Below are 16,846 nucleotides of genomic sequence, written 5' to 3' on the forward strand. Positions count from 1 at the left end.
GACACATGTTCCTGAGAAATGTGCTACTACCAGACATTTTCACTTTTGGAGAAACAATGGACAGGCTTGATGTAACTACTAGGTAGACTGTCAAACATGGAGATTTCCATTCCCCTTCCCAAGACTAGTGACAGAAATGGTCTCTACCTTCCCTGGGACACAGCTGCCAGGAGACAGACAAGAAAGGCTGAGTTAAGGTTCAAAGTATTCCACTGAATTCCTCACTAAATCTCCAACTCTGTTGACCCCACTGTGATTACAAACCAAAAGCAACAGCTGTGGAAAAATGAAGGCTGAGGAGATGTCTACGCTCAAGCTGGGGAACTATGGTCCTTTTCATGCCTCCTCACAGTTGCTGTAGGACTCTGCCTGGGTATCTAGGTGACCTGTGAGCTGACACGGTACAGTAGCTCCCTGTCACAAATGCTTGTTCGGGGTAGGAGCATAGACCTCATTCCTCTTTTTCCAAAATCCAGTAATCTCCAGCTCTGTGCTGTGCCTCTGAGAGATGGAATGAAACCTGGAGGACCTTGTCAAAATAAAACTTGCAGGACCTTGTCTCTCAGGTCAAAAGTCTTGCCTACTGCAGATGAAAGTGAAATTTCCCTGCATGGCCAGCACAAGTTATCGCCAAGTGTTCAGCAATTCCAAGCCTTGGTCAAGATCAAGTCCAAAAGTATTTCAGTAGAAATTTCATGCCTAGAAGAATGCATTTCCACATTTGTCTGAGATGTGGCAGATTTGTTAGTCAATCTCACCCTGAAATACAACTGCGCTAGCAGAACCTACTGATAGTTCTCTTCCTGTCAGCAAAATTAATGTATTAATATGAACAATGTCTTTGGACAAACATGGAGCAGTCTGGGTCAAATGTCTTCATTTAAATGAAAATAGGATCACCAACGGCTTAGCAAAAGCTGTATTTCTAATAGGATCAAGAACTGTAGAATGATACTAATTTCACTGGTTTATGACAGTTTTATTCTGTCCAAACCCACAGAAGAGTATGTACCAATGTGAAGGAAATGGGCAAAGCAAATTAGGCACCAAATACTCACAACTGAGATTTAAATAAGCTAAAGAATAAGAAGCTGGTGATTACTTTGTATGAAAATTATATTCATAGACACTTTACAGATAGCCTAAACTTTTAGACGTACTATTCAGGGCTTGCCATAGCTCTAGAAATTTTCTTGAAGTCTTGAATATTTCCTATTCTATGCTTGGGGAAAGGGTGGCATAGGGCTTCCAAATATGCAGTAGGGTCAGATGTGAGTGTAAACCAGGTTACACCATGGTCTCTGAGGGCATTTAAACGGAAGTTACTGACTATCCATATGGCTTTAGAGTAGATTTTGCAGTATCTGTATTTTTCTTCCAATTACTATTATCATGTTTAAAACCCAGTAATTTTTATACCAACAACCTGAGGTGGAATCTACTTACTTAATCTACTATTTATTTGTGTGTACTGCAAAATAAATAACCTGCTCTTCAGCTCTGATATTTCTGGTCTGTTTTGGCTTTTCACTGTGATTCACACAATAATGCAACTAGGAAATTGCAGTGCCTCCTGTGAAAGGAAAATTCTGGTTTTCCACCATTCTTTTATTACTAGAAAGAAAGCAATTAAAGTATTTTGATTGCAGCAACATGTATGCTGTTGTAGGTTTTTAACTATGTAAGGATCATTCCTCCCTTGATACCACACATCAATTTGGAAGAGCAGCAAACAAATACATGAGCTTACAATAAGACAAAATTTTCTTTGGTTTTTGCATCCAATGAAAACATAAATATTCAGGCTCCATTACCATCAGTGGAAAATTAATGCCAATTAAAGACATAATCACTATTGAATGCTTTAAGTCAAACAAGTTTATGAAACAGACCCCTGTAACTCTCAGATAATAACTATCTGGATTCAGGATCAGAAATCCAAAGGATATTAAGTTCTAGTACCCCCAATAATGAAACGTTATTGTGGTCTTAAAACATAAATATATCTGTTCTTCCCTGTTCATTTTGGTGGCATGAGTTGTCCCTCAAAGCTGTATTCAGCCATTGCAGACTCACACATAAGATGCTTTTTCCAGGAGTCACTGTAGTGAAGTCTGTGCCAGTAACTTCCAGGGGGTCCAGAATCGAGCCCCACCCTATAATTCTGTCAAAATCTCCTTTGTGGCAGACAGCATAGCAGATTCACAAGCCCAGTCACTACTGCTGTGCTACTGGTCATGTAGTCAGTCAGCTTTCCAGTGGCCTGTAAGTAGAAGTCTTGTTAAGGATCAGAAAGATGCAGTGTGGATGCAAACCATGCCTTGCCTTTAGCCATGCTGTTCGACCCTGATGCTAGAGTACAGCAGATCTACCACCTTGTCCACTTGTTCTTGTTTTCTCCCACCTGCTACATCTTGGCCTGCTGCAGCTTCTCTGACCAGTGATGCACTCTGGTTTGAGTGAATGGCATGCAGCCAGGACACCCTTTTTGGTTAGAGAAATGGAGGAACCTGAAATAGAATTCATTTTAGGGTTAGGAATGATATTTTATGGATATATTTACAATTTTATTTTCTTTAAAGACAGTACCAAATGGCAAACCTGGATTAAGCACTTCAATATACGCACTTGAATATCTGCAATTGAAATCTGCTGGTCAGGTATGCCAGGCTGTGTAAAGGTATATTCTGTAAAAGACCTACCTAGAAACTAATTGAGTTCAAAATTCCTCAGGTAGCCAAAGCATAAGTTAAAGCCAGGCCCTTAGCTGATGTGACTTACCACAATCCCCTGTTCCCATTCACATTAGATCCTTATCTGCTTCACTAGTAGCAAACTTGAGTCACTTCGTCAGGATCTGTCTGTCACTGACAGAAAAGGAAAATAGTTCTTGCTTAACATGAAACCAAATTCTGACAACCAGCAATGAAAAGTGACAGCCAAGACAACCTGCTTTCTGGGATTTCTGCAGCATTTGAATCCTGGAGAAGATCAGAATGGACAAGAGACATTCTCTTTTCCCAGTGACTGCCTCAGGTGGTGCTTTTCTTCACTGTGACTAAGAAATCTTTCACTTCCTTCATGGGCTAGGACAGGCCTTTTTTTGACTTAATACTGGTGGATGTATGTGATACTAATGCAAAGTGGGTAGGTCTCCAAGCTATTACTTATCCAGAACTGCCACATTTCCTCTGTGTCAGAAACTGCTGTGTTCTTACTGGTGGTGGATAATTGCCACACACATGGAAAACTGATTCCTCAATAACTGAAAAGCACCTTGCCCCTGTTCACAGCACTAAATCAGTCTTAATCACAGGTTGCAAAGTAGGGAGAAGAGTCAGCAGAGGTCAAAGTATAAGAAGAGAACATGCATGTGCATGTGGAAGCACTTTCACTATCAAGAGTCACTATGTTCCCAGATCTTGAACAACCTACTTCTGGAGCTCTTAAATGGGCAACCATTTTCAGAGCAGCATCAGCCTTGGCTCTGAACATTATCTTCTGTCTTTCCCAGTCTCAAAGAGAACCTACACCTTTTAAGATCTTTGGTAACATGGTGACACAAAGGCCAGGGGTGGACTGTACATAGGTTTCAAAAGCTCAGCTGAGCATTACTATACAGGAAAGAGTGCCAGCTGATAAAATACATTAGGTCTGCCAACTTCCATAGGAAATGCATATCCAGATTTGCCCCCTTTAAAAGCAACGGGTAGGAGAGCTGAGCGTATTGGGTTTGCATGATGGTTATTTGAGAAAGCAAGAACAGGTTAAGTATTTGCTGCTTAAGAGCTGCAGTGTGCATGTAGATTCCCATCTCCTACTGATTTCTCTCCATAGAGCCTTATGTCTCATAGGTAGCACAAATGCCTGTTAGCACTGACAGCTGGAATTTTGCCAAAACTGTAACATAATAAATCACATAATACTTATTACTTACTGTTTCATTACATAGTATTTTCTAAATGATTGGCCTATTTAATGAAATATCAACCTCAGGAAATTTTTGCAAATACTGTGGTTTTGCTTTTGTCCATTTCAGAAATGGTCAGGTTGGATGGAGCTCTGAGCAACTTGATCTAGTTGAAGATGTTCCTTCTCATTGCATGAGGGGTTGAACTAGATCACCTTTCAAGGTCCGTTGCAACCCGAACTATTCTATAATTCTCTAATTCTATCCTTCATGTTGACTCGTTGAAGAAGAAAATCATCTGAATTCTTTCAAAGTATCATTTGCCTTTGTTCAGGGAAAAAGTATAAAACATTTTCAAAAAGATCTTTTATATTTAAAAAGCCACTGCACTTCAGCATTGCCTATTAAAAGTGACCACAGTCACCAGCTGACATACCTAGACATCCTCCATTTGAATTTTCAGTGAATATTTTAAAGGGAGATAATAGAGAATCACCAACATTTTTTCTCAAAAAAAAAAAAAAAAGGTTTCTTTGCCCAAGATGAGTGCATGTGCAGTGAGCACTACAGGTTGTTATGAAGTCTGCAGTGATTAATTAGTGGCCACTAGTCTCTCCATGGTCAGACTACAAATATTCTTTAAAAACTTGCTGAACTCTGAGGGCTTCAAGAGGACAGTGCAAAGACTGTAATAACTGTGCATAAAATGACCTTTGGCATTTTAATTATATTATTTGGATGAGTTACATTACCTTAACTGAGAATTCTGCCATTTGACTACATTTGAACAATCTGATTCTGTTTAAAGCTCCTTTTATGGTTTCCAAGCATGTTAAAATGCAAATCTCTGTCTGGATGCAAGGCCATTGCAGAATCTCCTGTTATGTAACATGGCCAAGTTTGGACATGTGAAAGCCAGCAGACACTAGGTATAAGGCAGCAATTAACCTTGCATTGAGTCCAATGGAATGAAATGTCTGATAGGAGGACAAGTGACTCAAGGCATAGGAGTCATTTATTAAAGAATCAGAGCCGCCTTGGTTGCCCTGCAGCATATGCCAATGTGCAAGTCACTGAACCATTTCCTTCTTTAGAGGCAGAATTTCAGGCCTTTGCAATGGCTGCATGCATGTTTACCTTGTAGGAGCTTAATTATTGTGAAACACTTTGGTACTGTTTGGTTACAGATCATTCTCCTCTTCTGTACAAGCTGAAGTAAAAAAATACCCTACTAAATCTCAGTGTGGGAAAATGTTGGTGTTGAACAGCAAGGTCCTTTTTTTCAACACAGTACAATCAGGACCTACAAATATGGTTTGTGTTCCTGCTGAACATTCAGCACATGATGGAAGAGCTGTGAATTGGGGAAGTCAGGAATTGTAGAAGTGCTAGAAGAGCTGCTTACTGCACAGAAGTGCACTGGGCCAGATATATGCATTGCAAATGGCTGCTGCTGACTCTCACAGGCATGAAGCAACACTTGATCTGGATTAGCTGGAACAGTATCTTCTTCCTTAGATCCACAACAAGCAGGAAATCCACAGCAGAATCTGCAGGCCCATCTTCCAACAGAGACATAAAGGTAGATACATGGCTAATCTAAAAACTCAAACTGAAGAAACTGTAGTTCCTCTTTCTGTGGTAACCAAAACTTCAGGAAAATGAGGTAGGACAGGACCTCTGAAAGTCATTCATTCTTCTGCTTGAAGAAGGTCAATGTTAAAACATAGCCAATAACATAATAGAGTACTCAGTTTGCATTGTAGATTTGGGAAATGTTAAAATAAAAGTTGCATACAGAAACTTAATTCAACAGTTTACATGCAGGTGTTATAATTCAGCTTTTAATTACAGAATCATGCTTTGTGTATCCATAGAAATCAGGCTCTATTACTGCACCAGCTGGATGGATTGTAGGTTGTGAGCCGATATTCAATATCAGCTTCATTTCTTCTTTCACAGAGGGAGCAAAGCCCCATCCTCTACAGACCAGCTCTGAAAACAAGATTATGAAATTTCTTATATCTCTTGTCCCAGTAGCTGCCACTCTACGTATTTCAGAAGCATCTGTATATGATCACTTGCCCAGCTGCTGAGGCTGAACTTACTGTGCTACCATATCTTCTTCAGCCATTTAGAGGAACATACATGCTTATGGGTAGATGTGTTAATTTCCTGGAATCTCTGGATTTGAGCTCCATCTCAATTCCTTGCAAATGATCAAGGCAGATTAAATGTTTCTTACTGTGCAGAACTTCATATGTTTCTGTTCTAATTCATTGCTGAGAAGCTCATTTTGAATAAATGTTCACTTCCAATCTCTGACCAGTGATAAATCATCCATTAACAAGTTATGAAGAGGAATTATTCTGATATTTTTCTTGGAGAGTACAGAGACTGATTCCTGTAAACTACTATTTCTTCTTCATTATCATATCAGAAAAGTAGTTAGTAGTAGTAGTCATAAGACTGATGTGAACAAGGGTTAAAAGGAGTGGGGGTTTTTATTTTAAATCTTTTCAGTAAATCTGGAAGCTGTTTGTGAGTTTCCGAACTGCCACTTCCACAAGTCTAACAATGTAATGTGGAACCCTTTAAACAAGAGGTGTTTCCTCATTAACAAATTTATTTAGCCCACAAAAATTAGGAATAAGATCAGAACATGGGGAAAAAAAATTTCTTAATTCCTTTTTTTGTTTTCAGAAGGCTCTGGAATTTCACTTTAATGATTTTTAAATGATGCTTCCTGAACAATGGACCTAAAGCAATGCAACAGTACCACTGCCCTCAGGATGCACAAGACAGCCATGTAGTCTTGCAGATGGTACGAAAGCTGCTTTACTGAGAACTTTCTGTTTTCTTCACAGCCCAATGGACTTTTTAGAAGACATAATTCCAAGTCAAATTAGAAAACACCCATTTTCTAAATGGGAATTTTCCATCCAGACATTTCATGAACAGAATAGCCAATTTCTTCCTAATTTGTTATTTCCATTCTAATCCTCCCTGTGATGTAATGGTATCTCCACTGATTGACCATGATTCCTGATGTCCTAAGGCTCGATACAGTCAATGTTCAGGTAGAGGTAGCATGGCCAGCACATGAAGGATTGAGAGTTTTGGTAAAAAACACAGACCAACCTATTACAGTCTGAATATGCCTATTCTGCCTTTATTGTATTTCACATCACTAATAATCAGCAAACAGTACCGAGCAACTGACTAATCTTCAGTGAATCAATTAAAACCAAGTTTTAAAATTCATCTGATCCCAAAGTTACTCTGTGTTGTTGCACAGCTTTCTATCATCCTATCTGGGGAGGTCAGCAGTTGCTGATGATCAAAGATCTGCTTGAGTGAAATTAATTTCCTAACGCTGTGAACTGTTTTTGCATCTTTCCCTGTGCTTTATCAAAAATTTCACTCTCTGTTGAATCTATGGTTTTGTTTTTTACACAAGATAAAAGGCACCATGCTATGTGAGGGGGAAGGAACTTCTCCACGGACAAGATGTGCACAGGGTGCCATGGAAAAACCCATCTGGAGTCTGTCCAATGCTGCATGAAAGAGGAGCTCCAAGCATCTGAAGGGACATAAGACTGACTCACTATCTATATTCCTGTTTTCATGCTATCTTATTAAAATGGCTATTTTATCACACCATTTTTTTGTTTGGCCTTTGTTACTGAGATCTGAAAAGAGCCTTGCACTGCTTCTGCTGCCCCACTCCTGTGCAGAACAGTACCAAACTTTGATTTGATTTCTGTTGCTGTGCTGGTCCCTGCTCTGCTGAAGGAAGCCTTTGATAATGATACAGCACAACAGACACTGGTTGCACTTTTTTGTACTTGCATGGCAAACACAAAACCTATTGTGACCCATGTTGTTTGTCTCAGTTTGTGCAGTTTCATACAATGAGCTACTGTTCTTAACTCCAAGTTCCATATATCTTGTTTTATATTATTCTACTGAAGGCTCCAGTTCTGCTTTATCGTCTTTAATATAAGTGGAGAGACTATATTTTTAGCAAGTATTTTTTCCTCTTTAATGCTAACCATCCCCTACTCTTATCACTTCTCCAAAATCCAGATATGTAGTTCACATGAGAACTTTCATATTGTTCACTTCTCTTTCCTAATCCATACTTAGAAAAAACACCTTTCAGATGTTAATTTTTTATGCTGGGTGACATATTCCTCAATGTTTTGAATTTCAATTTTGAAGTTAATCTTCTTTTGCCATGCAATCGTGAAATCTGTTTTATGCAAGTTCTATCAAGAAATAATAAGTAAAAAAAAAAAAAAAAGACAAATCACGAATATGTTCAGAAATATATGTGTAAACTTTGGAATGTGCTCCCAACCTAGCTCATTTTAGAAAACGCTGGAAGATCTTAAGGTTCCTAGACCACTTAAAAATTTTCCCCTGGGCTTATAAGCCTATAAGGAGAAAGGGACACCAGGAGCTGGTGAACTTTACTGTTCGGTGTAGTTGGTGCTTTTTCTGAGATGCTGAATATGTTGTAGAAAGAAGTCTTCAGAGCCTTACCCCGAGACTGGAAATAAAATAATTTTGTTAAGTCTCTTTTTAAAACAGTATGATCGGGAACAACTAAGTATCTTTAAATCCTGACATGCATCACTCAGTGCACACATGTACAGATCAATGGATCAATGTAAAAAACAAGTTTGGAAAGTGAAGCTCTGCCTAGACACTGTTAAAATTCTCAAGAAAAATTAAAGTGACAGATAATTAATAAATTGAAGATAGGATTTAGTTAGGCTTTCAAAAGGCTGCTGGTACTATTTCTCACAGAAGACTATTAAGGGAGTGAAGTAACAAAAGAACAGCAGTTAAAGTCCTGTGACGTAGTAAAAACTGGTTAAGAGATGGAAAACTAGGAGAAAGCATAAATGACCAGCTCTCACCTCTGAAAGATGCTAACAGCAGCAAGCCTGTGGGATCCACGCTAGAACTGCTGTGGTTTGTTAACTTATAATTACTTGGAAGAGAGTCTGAACGCTGAGCTGGCTAAACATGCTGACAACTTAAATGTAGGTTACCTACAGATAGGGAAGAGTTTGAGGGTATCTTAAGAGGATCTCCTTTCCCAGAGGATCCAGGAAAGCTAGGTAGAGTGAGAAGTACTGACACAGTCAACTGCAAAGCAACACACAGTGGGAAGACTATCAAGTAGTGCCACTGGTACCCTCTGCTCCTGACACCTGGTAATATGGTTAGCATAACTAACACCATTATATAAGAAAAACAGCTATTCTCTGTCTCTGTCACATGTCCTGGGCACCAGGCAACATTCTTCCCTTGTTATGGCCCTGAAGGTGCAGGCACCCAGCCAAACAGGTTGTGATGACCACATCACAAAAATATGAAGCACAGCAGCACACAAAGTATGGTCTATAAAATCAAGCAGTTATAAGACCTAAGTGGGACTTGGACTGGAACTCCTGCTGGATGGAAAAAACCATGATCCCCCAGTGGGTAGGGACACCTCCACTGTTGTCTGCTTCCTCTAATGATTGAGTCTAATATTACAACTGTTAAATTGATAATGCAAGCCAAGTATTAAGATTTGACCCGATCTGCAGAAAGTCCAGGTGACCAGAAAACGTAAGTTAAGGCATGCTTATTACAAAATTCATGCTATGCTACCTATGAAATTGTGCTACACTGAGTCCAATCACAAAAATAATGTGCTATTGTGATCATAAAATTCTATACTGTACTGATCATAAAAGTACGTTAAAATAAAAGCTTTAATTATAACTACAATTTAGTGTCATCATCATTCTGCTGAGGATCCCCGAAAGAATATGTTTGTCCCTGTAGTGGCAGGCTACAAGTAGTACAACAGCTTTCAGTTTAGGATGAATAGTGACATTTCGGTAGGGTAGCCATCAGGCATATCCACCTGGAAAATCATCCTGTTGTGCCAGTGCAGACTTTGGGACAGGCCATGTCCTGCCTTATGCAGCACAGGAGCACAAGAACTAAGAAGAAGATGGATAAGAGAGCAGCTTCATAGAAGCACAGAACAATTTAAGTTGAACAGAACCTCTAGAAATCTCTGAACCGCTGTCCTGCTCAAAGCTGAGCCAGTATAAACCTGCATGTTCAGGGCCCTCTCCATTTGAGGTCTGAATTTCTAACAATGGAGATTCCATTTCTTCTCCTGGCCCCTGTACCAGTGCCCAACTTTTCATCACTGTGCAGAAGGTCCCATTACTTCCAGGAGTCTGTGTGTTGCAATGGAACTCAGAGCAGAGAAGTAGTCAGAAATTCTGAAATCATTGCAGATTACAGCACAAAGCAAGGAAAAGTGCTTGCATTAAAGTGACAAAGCTCCCACTTACCCAGCTGAGTTCAGGATGAATTGAGGTTCCAGCAAGATTTTGAAACCCATGAAGAACCCTGTGCTGCTGCAGTCACATCATTATCAGAATGGGTAGCTGGGATTGAAGAACACAATTCTGATTTCAGACTGCCCTATGGTGCAGCCCATATTGGTTACCTGAGTCAGAGATTTCCAGAAAGAGAGGCATCTAAAGGTGCAAGCAAATGACGAGTGGGATGCTTACAAAAAGCCTATATTCTAATTTCATCTGGCTCTGTGAAGCTGCAAATGCTACAGTGCATCAACTAATGACAAAACCCTTCCAAATCTGATTTTGAATAGGACATGTAATACAGGAAAACTAAAAATGACTGAATGTGAACCATACTGGTTTTTGGCGGGAAAGAGATCATCACAAAGGTAAAATCAAAGAGGAGTATTATCTGTTTCTCTTTTCCTGCAGCATGAAAATATGGGACAAATTGGTTGGACTTAAATAACTAAAAAATTATTAGAGTATGAGCACTTCTCCTTACTCAGGAATGAACTTGTTGCTGGAAGGTGTCATTTGGGAAAGTAGAAAAATCAGATCTTCCTAGCAATCCTGCATTTAGTCATACACATACACAACAAGGAAAAAACACTCAGAAATTTGATAACCTGTGGGCAATAAACTGATCTGTAATCATTACCTGAATATGATGCAATATGCACGAATATGATGAATCCAAATGCATTACTGATGCTACACACCCTTTCTGAATTATTCAGCATAAGTCACCAAGAAAGAAGCATATCAAGAAAGAGAACATTTCTCTGTTTCATGAAGGCAGTTTTTAATGTGCTGAATGCTTGTTATTTTTTGCCTAGCCCAAAGCCATAATAACCAGGATTTTCTTCCTTTCCAGCTTTTTTTGTGGATATTTCAATGTGAACAGCTGATCAATACTAAAAATGTTGGATTTGTTTTCTTGTAGGATAACTGTAAATTTAGATATGGCAGCACTGCTTGAGTGTTATATTAATCCAGAAAGTTCTTTGCTTTGTATGTTACTTGCTACTTTTTCTTCTATATCTTGATTTGAAATATACTGCATGTACTGCGACACTTACTACACATGGAAACTAGAAGCATGAGAGGAAACAAATGTCTTGTAAATTCTAGAGTGGTTGCTACTTAACTTCATTATTTAATTGATGTGATTAGGAGTGTGCATACTGAGTCAGCACAATGAACGACTTGTGTACATAATACACATGTATCAAATGCCAGCTCTTCATGCGGTCTCAGTGGAGATAAGAATCTCTTTGTTACTCATTCTCTAAGTTGGAACAAATTGCAAAGCCTCTCCTGGCACTTCTACTTCAAGAGATGCAGAGCCAAGCAGAAGCAGATGTTCAGATCATAAAATTTCCGGGTTCATTATTTCACAAAGAAGTTTTAAGAAAGTTCTCTTTCACCGCTACCCCTCCATTCCTATGTTTGGCAAAAAATTATGCCAGAAACCAACCAACCAGAACTCATAACTCCACTCAAAGCTCTGAAAAGATGAAGCCATGTTCCTCAAAAAAGCCATGTGAAAACAACTCAGAGCAGGGACTAGGAGCACTGCAGGTGCAGATATACCCTCCAAGAGCAGAATGTGTTTGGAAAGAGGCCTGTGCACATCCAAGAGTGCTGTGGTCCCTGCAGACAAAAACAGACTCTGAGATTGGCATGCCTCACAGGCAACAGAAACAGTAATCTTACTTCTCTGCTATTCCTGTCCTGCTGATTCTTCTATTTCATTCACAGGTATTATTCAGGTTTGGCTTTTCCTGGGGCTATCTACTATCCCCATCTTTCCTATCCTCCCACTTTGCTGAGATATTATGGTAGGTAAATTAAAAGAATCTCTGAATTGTTAGAGAAGCTGCCCTACATTGGCTTCATTTTGATCACCTGTCACTCCAAGCTGCCTGTCAACACAGTGGAGAAAATGTAGCTCCACTTTAAGCCACAAGGGAGAGTGGGACAGTATTGTCTGAATTTGGCATACTCCTGGGGCCTTCCAGCACCTCCCACACCTCCATGCTGGAGCCAAGTTCTCGGTGGAAACACTGGCAGAACAGGAATTAAGCCACTGCTAGATTTCTGGGTAATGAGATCCTTTCAGTTTTAAAGAAATTGAAAGTCATCTTGCTTCAGGGCAAAAACTCACCCTTGTATAAAGGGCCTAGAACATGCCAGTCCTAGAAACAGCAACTCCTGGGAGTCTTGCAACCCATCTGAAAGACCCTGGTACGGGCAGTCAAGAAACAGGACACTTCCCAAGCTCAGGCTGAGAAGTTGCTCTGAAAAATCTGAAGTTGGACAGGATGAATATGCCAAGCAGAGATAGGAGAACAGCACCAAGGATGTAAAAACAGAAACACTTCCAGTTGCCTCAGCCAGTGAAGAGAACGTGCAATGCTCCTTTCCACAGAAGTTGATGGCAATGCTGCAGGAAGTCCTGCCAGGAAGGAATTGCAATTGAGCCCTGTGTTCATAGTGGAGGAGCTCAGTTCTCAGGAGGTCACTAAAGCATACAGGCCAGACACGCTTACCTTGAGCAAGCCGCATGATAATGACCAAACCCAAGCAGTTTGCATTCCTTGCAAAGTTTTGCAAGGCATTCCTTGCAAAATTGAGGAATATTCATTTGCATTCAAATGAAGGAATGAAGCTTCTTATAGAGAATGTGCAGCCAAGAGCAAGGTTAAAATGGTCCATAAACCAGATAAAAACTTTACGTGAAAATCCAGCCTGTCTTTAACTCATGAAGTAAACTGATTTGTGAAGATAACTCTATTCTACCCTCAGATTTCATGACTGTGGGTGGGTGTGTAAAATATACTACAGGCATGACTGATGTTGGGCACTATGTAGGTGTTTGCCAAAGTGCAACAGAGCACTACACAGGTGATTTGTAATGAGAAGTAAATAAAAGGTTTCCTCTTCTCAGCCCTCCCCTCTTCTGAATATAAAAAGAGAAGATAAGAAGAGGTCCAACTCTCAAATTATTAAAAGCAGCAGACCAAAATGTGACTAGCTCCTGACATCTTCACACCACTCTCTAAACACTGCACAACACTGCCTTTCCCATTTTCAGAAGGGGCTTACATCTGAATTCTAATTTCAAGCTACCCTTCTGTGCAGAAAGCATGTTAGGACCTCTGCTGTTCATGTTAAGAACAAGTCCACGACTCCTAATGAAACTGGGGTGTTTTTTTACAGAGCTTTGACCTGTATGAAAAGAACAGAACTCCTGAGCTGCAGGTCCCCACCTTGCTCATCTCTCTGCATTTATGGGCTTGATAAAGCAAGAGGAAGCTGGTGCTTTACGTGAAAGTATAGATCTGGAAAACTGTGTCACAAGTTGGAATGGTTTGAATCCATTCAAATATCCCTTCAATTCAACCATTCCAACTTATGACACAGTTTACCAGATCTATAAAGTTGGAATGGTTTGAATTGAAGGGATAAAGAAAAATATCCTGAAAGGAAAAGAAAAAACAACTTTTAATTGCTTGTATCGATGTGTCTGAATTCTAATTGGTGGAAGACACCCGAAGATGTAATTGTGAGACCTTCTCCATTCTTCAGTTGAGGCTGAATTCCACATGTGCAGCGTACACAGAACAAAACCGCAACACAGCCCTCCTATCCCAGATCAGGATGCACAAATGAAGCACCATAGGCCAAGCTACCACCTTGGCTGCTTAATGTCTTTCCTGTGGCAGGGGCCACAGGTGGGCCTAAAGATGTTCCTATGCCTACTTCAGCATCCATTCAATGCCTCCTCATCCATTCAGGGCCTCTGCATCCGTTCAGGGCCTCCAGCCTTATCTAAGGCCAGACCAAATCAGCACTGGGATGAGGACTCAAGAGTCAGGTGAGACTATCACAGATGGACAGAAAAAACTTGGGAAAACCTACTATAGTTGTTGTTTACCTTTGGGCAGATGAAGAGAGATAAAATGAGAAATACTAACTTGTCACAACCATGGCAGCCCAGAAGATGACAAATCCTTCTGCCAGTATGCAGGTTGAGCAGCGTGACTCACACAGGCATCATCTCTGTATTTGATTCACTGTAGCCCTTACCCAGGAACACACCTGGGAAAGGACCTGACAACAAAATACACAATATCCTGCTTGCTTAGCATCAGCCCTAGTGAGCCCCTGGGCTTGGTGCCCTTTGACAGGGGCCACCGGGCGCAGTCTCAGACCCCCTACCCTGCTGGGGGGAAGGGGGACACACAGGTACCGGCCCCCCGGGGCTGCAGGCGGCCCGGCCGGAGGGCAGAGAGAGTCTCCCGAGCCTCGGGCCGGCCAGGCAAGGCACCGCGCCCGGGCCCCCTCACGGCGGCAGCCCCGCGCTCCCGCTCCTTCACGGGCGCAGAGGCCGCGGCGGGTCCCCCCCCCGCTGCAGCAGCGGCCCAGCAGGGCCTGGCACGCCCCGTCGCGTCCCTTCTACCGCCGGGCGAGGAAGAAGAGGCCGTACCGACACTCTCCCGCTCCCCGGAGGTGGTTGCGCCTCCGGCCCTTCCCGGGGATTACCGACAGACAGCAGCGAGCCCCGGCCCGGGCTCCCCGCCCCCCGTTCCGGCCAGGGCGGGGCGCGCCGCCCAGCCACCGCCCACCGGCACCTGGCCCGGCCCCGCCGCCGCTGCCTGTGCCGGGCGCGGGCGGTGGGCGGGCCCCGGCGGCCAGGCCTGGTGCAGCGCATCCCCCGCCTCCCCGGTACGTGCTGAGGTCAGGCCGCGCCGCGCCGCCAGCGCGGGGGAGCTGCCGCTGCGCTCGCGAGAGCGCCGGAGCCGCGGGGGAGGGCGCGGAGCTACGGCGAGCGCCGGTCTCGGGCCGGGATCCGTCCCGTCCCGCTGGCAGGTCGGGAGCCCGAGCGAGGCCCCTCCAGTCGCGGGCTGCGGAGGGGCAGCGTGTGCGCGGGGGTGCCAGCCCGCCCCGCCGCCCTGCTTCTCCATGTGGGCGGCGGCGGCCGGCGCGGCTGAGCTGCGGGGCGCCGTGGGCAGCGCTCGGCGCTGAGGGGCCGCGGCCGGGAGAGACGATGGCCAAATGGCTGAACAAGTACTTCAGCCTCGGCAACAACAAGACCAAGAGTCCCCCGCAGCCGCCGCGGCCCGACTACCGAGAGAAACGCAACGGTGCTGGCGGCGCGCCCCGCCCTGACGGGCCGCCTCACCTCCACCTTCGCCACCACACCTCGCCCAGCTTCCCGCGGCGACGCCTGCGCGACGAGGCCAGCGACCTGCTCCGCGCCTACCGCGCCCAGAAAGACCGGGACTTCGAGGACCCCTACAGCGGGCCCGGCTCGTCCCTGTGCAGGCTGCGTGCCATGTGCCGCCCGGACTACGCCGTGCCCGAGGAGCTGGGCGAGGCGGCCCCCAAGGCTTTCTCCTCGGCGTCGTGCCGCGCCGCGCCCCCCGCCCCCTGCGCGGCCGGCTCCCCGCACCTCTTCCGCAGCCACAGCGAGCGCCGCCCGGCCACGCCGCCCGACGTGAAGTACGTCTCGCCCAAGCACCGGCTCATCAAGGTTGAGGGCGTCGGTGGCAGTGATGGCAAGAAGCTCAACAAGGGCTCTGAGCAGCTGGCAACCTCTGTCCCCGCTGCTGTGAAAGATAAAGTAAGTGTTGTTCTCCCGCCCCCATAGACTAGGTAGTAGGGCAGGGGCGATGTCAGCCCCTGGAAGGGGTTTTGGTGAGGGGACTAGCTCCCCTTGGAATGCAGCTGGAGCCACCGCTGCTCTCCACTCTTCTTCACTGGGTGGCCTGACCCTTTTTTATATCTCAGGGCAGGCAGGGCATATGCAAGGCTGGCACATGAAGTGGTGGTGCCCTGTCCTCTGGGCTTTCAAACTCACCTCCTGTTGGGTGACGGGGCAGGTTTGCAGGCGTGCCTAGCTCTGCTCTGGGGCATGGTGCACTGACAACATCATGACTGGTGTCAAGGCTTTTGGGCTGGCATCCTGCTGCAGAACAGAATGAGGGTCTTTGAGGGGGTCCTTGGGGAACCCTAGAGTTGCTTGAGAAGCCCGGTGCTTGCAACCCAAAGTTGCAGCCTCAGCCCCATTGCATGTGGTCTGGAGCACTCATGTATATAAAATTAAAAACAAAAACCAACCAACCAAACAAAAAAACCCACACACACAAAAAACCCCACAACAAACCTAATGCCATCCCAAAGGAGACAATTTGTCATGCATTCAGTAATAACTTCTTTTTGCCACCTAGTTCAGTGTCAAAGGTGAAGTAGTTCGAAGTCCTGTGTTAGAACGGCATCACAACTTCCATAACTGTGTTTTCAGCTGGCAGGTACTTGAAGCAAACTCTGTAGCTACTGGCTCAGTTGCAAATGTTTGCCTCTCTCTAACTGGTCATTCTACGCAGATATTAACAAAATAGTGTAGACACAGCACTGGAAAGTGCTGGGGTCAGCAACTTGGGTTACAGCTGGGAAGCTTTGCAGAGAGAAGCAGCATTAATTATTTTGTAAGCACAGCACATATCCACCTGCCTCTGTTGGTCCTGTGAGTATAGTTTAGGTT

General features: G+C 43.7%; 1 protein-coding gene across 2 annotated transcripts in view; it reads left to right on the forward strand.

The window, feature by feature from the left end:
- Positions 1-15,025: 15,025 nt before the first annotated feature.
- Positions 15,026-16,846, forward strand: part of SHB (SH2 domain containing adaptor protein B) — an 82,169-nt gene continuing 80,348 nt past the window's right edge. The window contains exon 1 of one of the 2 annotated variants that reach the window (XM_027780293.2): positions 15,026-15,925. In XM_027780293.2, the coding sequence (XP_027636094.2) occupies positions 15,350-15,925 (576 nt within the window). In that variant the 5' untranslated portion in view covers positions 15,026-15,349. The remainder of the gene's footprint in view (positions 15,926-16,846) is intronic. The other variant, XM_055791253.1, reaches the window with a different exon arrangement.

This window comes from Falco peregrinus, chromosome Z (genome assembly GCF_023634155.1).
Source record: "Falco peregrinus isolate bFalPer1 chromosome Z, bFalPer1.pri, whole genome shotgun sequence".
Classification (NCBI taxonomy): Eukaryota; Metazoa; Chordata; class Aves; order Falconiformes; family Falconidae; genus Falco; species Falco peregrinus.